We start from the raw sequence: 6,774 nt of genomic DNA on the forward strand, positions 1-6,774 counted from the left end.
ATTCACTACATCTCTGCTATATTCACATTTTGGAGTGTCATAATGTTATGGTCAATGTTTGTTGGAGAGTGTCATCAAATACACTGGTCACATGAAGGATGCCATGTGGAGAATGTTTCTCTGCCAACCTTATAACAGAGGGCAGATGTCAGATCCCTTCAAAATAGCCTTTAGAGAATACATGAGAAATGTTAAATAGGACATCACATAACATGTTATCTATCCTACTTAGCCATGAAAAATTCTGTAGGACTCTAAACCTCCCCTGTGAATCAAATCGGTAAATACAAATTAACATATATATATTCAGTTACCACTGGTGAATTATTACTTCAGAGTAGTCAAGGGATTGGGAAGCCTAATGATAAGGAAAGGAGGTCTAATTGGACTTACTGGGGGTCTCTCTAGAAGATTCTTCTGCACATAAGATGCCCTTAATATTCAAATCAAGTTCTCAGTTATATAAACTGTATTAAGTAGGGAAATGTTAAAGATACACAGCCTGGTTTTCAATGAGAAGAAACAAGCAATTAATGGTGAAATAGAAAATCAAAACAATACTTCCTGTGTGACTTTGTGAGATAAACCTAAGTCATAAAATGCACAGACATCAAGCTTCCAACCCACAAATGGCTATGAATTAAAGAATGGCACTGCAAGATGGTAGCAAACAGATGTTTAACATCTTTTTCGTGTTTATTGAGGAAAGTGGTCTGATAATCTCATCATATATATTGAGTTTCTACTATGTACAGAGCACTAAACTGGGCTCAGATCAATACCAAAGTTGATAAAACAATTAGAAACGAATACGTAACTACACTCTATACAGGCTACCATTAAGCCTAAATGTAGCAGTAAGTGTTCTTTCCAGGCTTTTCTTAAATTGACCTGTAACATGTTACTTACTGTTTTCATTTTTTATGAATTCTATATAAATATGGAGGAATCATCTTGGTTTTAAAATTCAAAATAAAAGGAGAGAACTAAAAAAGACAGAAAAGAACAGCCATGAAACCAGACCCTGTAATTATTTTAAATTGATGGCATAAAACCAAATTACTTAAAGGGATTTTTTTTTAAATACAAATCCCCAGACCCCGTAGATCTTCCCATCAGAATGTGCAGGGGTGGGATCTGGGTATACGCATTTAAAAAGACCGAATTTCAGTTTTTAAAAATAATCATCAAATAATATTAAGTAATGTAGGCGCACTAGGAATTTGTACATTTCTATGCAATAGGAGAAAGTGAATTTATAAAATCCTTGCATAACATACTTTTTCCTTTTAGCAGATCATGGCATCTGAGCCTTCAGCACCAGACTACTGGATATCTACCTAATAGATTCTTTCTCTGTCTAAAAATAGTAGACATTGTTACAGCCAACGCAATCTTCAGTTTGGAACTTTTTAGCAACCACATGTTAACTCAAGTTGAAAAGTGCTAAACACAGATGTTGTACCTCCTGTACTCCTTTGGGGATGTAAAGTATCTTCTCTCCTCTGTCCTTGTCTTGTTGAGATGTGCTAGACACCTTTGAGTAAAAGACTTTCCTTTATCAACACTCAGTTCATAAATAAATGGTGTGGGTGGGTGGGTAGTGTACATCTGTAATGACCTGAAACAGTGCTTCTTAGAGTGTGGGTCTCAGACCACCTGCACTAGAAGCCATCAGGAGCGTCTTAAAAGTTTAGATTTCTAGACCTGACCCCAGATGTACTGAGTCAGAATCCCCAGGGGCAAGGCAAAAGAATCTAAATTTTTAAGTCAGCTACTCAAGTAATTCTCCTGCTTACTGAAATTTCCAAAACACTAGATGAGGTGCTCTCTGAGGTCCCTTCAAGCCCAAATTTTTATATAAGTCAGTCATCTTTACAGAACAGACTGATAACCTTCTAGTTTCGATCTGATGCTCTAACTTCTGAAAAATCCCACTTTTCTTTTTCTGTTCTATTTTAACCTTCATGTTTAATTAATTCACAATTCTCAGCATGAATTAACATATGGCTGCTAGAAAGTTGCAAACTGGAGATTTTGTTGGCTGTAACCTTGTCTACTATCGCTAAAAAGGAAAACAATCAATTATTTCCTGATTTTTTAAAAAAGATATACATTAGATAAAGTACGGTAGAGAAAATACTCTCTTCTGAAATGACCTCTCCAAATAGTCTTTATGTTTTTAACTACAAAGTGAACCATATGCAATATAATCACTTGCACATATTCAATAAAAAAGCAGGGTTAAGCCAAATTTTGTTACCACCAAGAATATTTGTACTATACGTAAGATGTTTTCAATAGAAGGAATGAGACTTTTTTTATTTGGCTTATAAAAGGAAATTGCTGCCTTCCCTAAAGGAACACAGAGAAAAGCTGATATATCTTCAGAAATATTCTTTACAGCTCATATCTTTTAAGTGAAACTCGCTATCTGGTGTTGATTCTACAAATATTAAGAAACTTGCCACGGTTGTGAATAACACAGGTGCTTCTAAGGTACAAAATAGACAGCTTAGATGGTTTGATATAGGGGATTTATCCCTTCACCTTAAAAACTCTCAGATTTCCAAAGGATGTCTGTGGCTTCTCTATTTCTCAATGCTCCAGCATCCTTCATTAGGGGACATGGTACTTTAGTCTATAATCCTTAGTCCCTGGGAAAGGGAACACAGTGGGTTTCATTTGGACTAACATGGAAGTGACTGAAAAAGTTCCTCCTGTGTTGGGTTTTCTTGTGGAGGAGCAGAAGTAGTGAGATGAGAAGGGGACCCCGAGCAATAAATGGTGCTCCATTGGGTTGGAGGTGGGCATCATAAAATTTAAAGAAGGTTCAAACAGGCAACCTTTTAATTCATTACCTGCAACCCACCCTCTTACCTGCTTATCACACAGGATCAATAATTCTTTGCTTTCTCACTGTTCCTAATGCCCACATGAGAAAAATAAATTCACTTCCCCCCTACCCACAATGTAACAGAAAATATGCACACACCAAGAAAGGAAACTTCACTCTAGCATGAGAATATTATACCAGTTGAGACAAATTTATTGAGATTTTGATAGACATATCCATGACTTCATCACGAAAAGTCATGAGTGTCATGAAAAATTCAAAAGCAGCGCATGACAAGTGGGAGGTCAAGTTTCCGAAAATGTCCCAGAGAACATCAGCCAGGGGAGGCAGCTTGAGGAAGCGTCTGCTTTTTCATTTTCCTCCCCTGGGACTCGAGGTAAGTTGGAAGGCAGTGTCTCTGAGGCTGATGAGCAAATGAGGACTGAAGGAGTGGATACGGGGGAAACCTGGAGATGTGGGGCTCAGCCTTCAAGGGAGAGAAGATTCTACGCCTCGGGGATTTCAGCCAATCAGTAGAGAGCAAATGGCGAGTATCTCCTGTAGCCGAAAGCCCCACAGCCGTTGTAGCCATAGCCGAAGCCATAGCCCACTGGGGAGTAGGTGCTGCCGTAGCCACAGCCAACGCTATATCCCAGCGGGTAGCCATAGCTGCCCCAGTAGCATCCTGGGAAGACAGCCCCAGGGAAGTTCTCACAGAGCATGGTGTCGGGAGTGGAGGGCTTAGGTAGCAACGGAGTGCGTTTCCTCAGTGGGATGGATTCCTAGTCTCAGAACCTTCTTTATATATCCTGGCTCTGGTGGGTGGTGAAAAACACAAAGCCCTCATTTTCTTTCTTCACACCAATTTACATTCTAAAAAGCTCATTAACTTGTTTTGCTCTTGCTTATGACGTCTTTATAGTGGCTTAAGAAAGCGCTCATGTGATGCAATACAGGGAGAAGATGCCTTTAAACAAATCATTTCCCTTCCTAAAAAAAAAAAAAAAAAATTATTGCCAGGACTTCAAAGCACTCTATCTTATAGACCCTATATAACTCTCTGTAAGGAAGTATATAATATCAAGAAATATTCTGAGGTTGTTAGCTGTTATGCAGTCCTCTTGCTCTCTGAATTTCCACAACACACAGTTGAAATTCAATAAATATGGTTAAATACATTAATAAATAAAATAACAAATGGATAGTGAGTCTATCTCAAAATTCTCAAAATTAAAGTATGTCTTAGTATTCACGTGCTTCAAGGATTCTCTTTTTTGGAATACGAAAGACAAGTACAATGGAACTCATGAGAAAGAGTCTTTTTTTTTTTTTCTCTACCTACAGCTACCGTGTTTGGGAAACTGGTTAAAAGTGTAATCTTCATCATAGTCCCCTCCTAAATTATACCTAACATCACATTTCTAGAAGACTGCTTCAATTAATAGTATTGAGATTTAAAAATGGAGTATTTGGATTAATCCTTGTACTGAATTGTCAAAAAAATTTAATTTTTTGGCCTGAAACGTATTTTAAACTAAATATTGAAACTAATAAGGTAAACACAGAAAAATGAATTAAAAAATTTATTGTAAGATTTAGAATATTTTTTTCTCTTAGATCTAATGAAACTAGATTGACAAATGTGATGATATTATAAAGGGCCAGATGACAATATGAAATCAGTTATTTCACTTTTAGAATGATCATGCACCCCAGGATAAAGAAGGAATGTTATTCCTCTCTAAACAGAGAGTCAGTTCTCAAACATGAGTTAAAGCAGGAATAAGGCTGATCAAAACTATCTTGGATCATGTAAGACCTGATATATTATTCCCAGACACCTGCATTAAGATTTCTTACAGTGGCACTTAGTAGAGAACTTACAGAACAAATACCAAAGAGGGCATATGGAACAGAAATAGGCACAGAGATAATAGGAATCATTCTAGAAGGCCACAAAACAGATATGTATTACACATGAACTCTCCCAGATTTTACTTCATAACCCAGAGGTAACTTTGCTCCCTGCTATCAGCAGCTAGGAATCAAAGGCTGAATCCAAGAACAAGAAGAGACACTTGGAAAATTCAAAACCATGCCAGTGTTCCAGCCAGCAGTAGACTAATTACAGCAGAGGCATTTTTTTAAAATATATATATATATAATTTTTTTTTGAGGCAGTCTTGCTTTATTGCCCAGGCTGGAGTGCAGTGGTGCAATCTTGACTCACTGCAACCTCCACCTCCTTGGTTCAAGCGAGTCTCCTGTCTCAGCCTGCCGAGTAGCTGGGATTACAGGTGCGTGCCACTGCGCCAGGCTAATTTTTGTATTTTTAGTAGAGACAGGGTTTCAGCATGTTGGCCAGGCTGGTCTCAAACTCCTGACCTCAAGTGATCTGCCCATCTCGGCCTCCCAAAGAGCTGGGATTACAGGCGTGGGTCACCGCGCCCGGCCTAAATTTTTTTATTTTTAATTTTTGTGAGTGCATGGTAGGTTTATATATTTATGGAGTACATAAGATGTTTTGATACAGATATGCAATATGTAATAATCACATTCTGGGGAATGAAAACACCTACTGTACTCTGCTTCGTGAGCAAACCTGGATGGCTGCCTATGGGGATTCAGCAATTAAAATTCAAACACGACTTGTGGCTTATAGCTAAACAAGTTCAGGGAATTGAAATTAGATTTATTCCCAAAACATAAAGGTATTCAACCGCAGATCATTCCCTAAAAGTCATAGAATGATTTACATTCTGTTTCTACTGGCATCACATTGCTGTGTTTCATGAGAGAAAAGCTGATAATGTTAGGGAAAAAGAAAAATTAGACAAAAAATAGCATTGTATATGGAAAATTTTAAATTTTCGAATTAATATTGCCAAAGGTCAGTTATCTCCCATTCGCCTACCCAATCTGACAAGACACTAGCTTTGCCTTCTACAGCACAAAACCTAGCTCTGTACATGAATAGTAACCAAAATATGTTGTCTTTTTTAAAACTTAAGCCCTATTTACAGAGAACAGCTTGGATTTTCTCTAGAAAGTCTACAGAAAATTCTAACAGAAGAAAATTTTAGGGAAACATCATTTATCAACAAGTCATTTAAAAATTAACAGCGAATTTAATCCTATACTGAATAAAGCCTATGAATAAAGCCTATACAGAATAAAGCCTATGAAAGCTTTATTCTGATAATAGGCTTATCAAAGAAAGAGCAAGGTTTTCATAAAGTCTGAAAGTATACAACGTTGAAAGCCCTTTTTGTTAAAAAGTATACAATATAACAAATATAAAATTAAGTACAAGAGTAAATATGTGTTGAGATGCTTTAAAAAAATCACAAAAAAATTAAACACTAAAAAAATTACAAATATTACAAAATTCAGAGAAAAAATATTATTTGTATTATGAATTGCCTGGCGCACTACTATAATAGTTTTCTTTCCCATAGGCTAGCTTCTGGCTCCATCATTTCAAACTGTTTTCCCCTCCACTACTCATCCTGTGCTGTAGGCCTTGGGAAAAACTCAGGCTAGCATAGGGCCTCTGGTCCTGCATTTTCACATCACACATTCCGGGTGGATCAGCAGAGTGGTCGAAGAATTCCTGGGAGCCATTCCCACATAAGAATGGCTAGAAGTAGCTTAATTAGATACAGAAGTGGCTGCAAAACACATAAATATATCCCACCATGCCCAAACTGAACGTATCACTGACTCAGCTTCTCCTTAACCAGATCCTAAAAATGTCCATGGCCTCTCCAATGCCATCCAACAGGAGAAGAAATGTGATTGTGAGGCAGCCTAGTAGAAAGCAGCAGCATTTCAAACCAATTGCTGTTAAAATATCCTTTTGTAAATTTTCCCCCTAAATAAGCTGTAACATGAAGGTTTACAAAAGAGGAAAATATATTCTCACATGTTAAATGGCA

The 6,774-nt window shown here is 37.3% G+C and overlaps 1 protein-coding gene across 1 annotated transcript; it reads right to left on the reverse strand.

The window, feature by feature from the left end:
• Positions 1–3,031: 3,031 nt before the first annotated feature.
• LOC100460861 (keratin-associated protein 8-1) lies at positions 3,032–3,678 on the reverse strand. The gene has a single exon (XM_002830621.5). The coding sequence runs from the start codon at positions 3,556–3,558 to the stop codon at positions 3,367–3,369; it is 192 nt and encodes a 63-aa protein (XP_002830667.1). The 5' UTR covers positions 3,559–3,678; the 3' UTR covers positions 3,032–3,366.
• Positions 3,679–6,774: the final 3,096 nt, after the last annotated feature.

This window comes from Pongo abelii, chromosome 22 (genome assembly GCF_028885655.2).
Source record: "Pongo abelii isolate AG06213 chromosome 22, NHGRI_mPonAbe1-v2.0_pri, whole genome shotgun sequence".
Lineage (NCBI taxonomy): Eukaryota > Metazoa > Chordata > Mammalia > Primates > Hominidae > Pongo > Pongo abelii.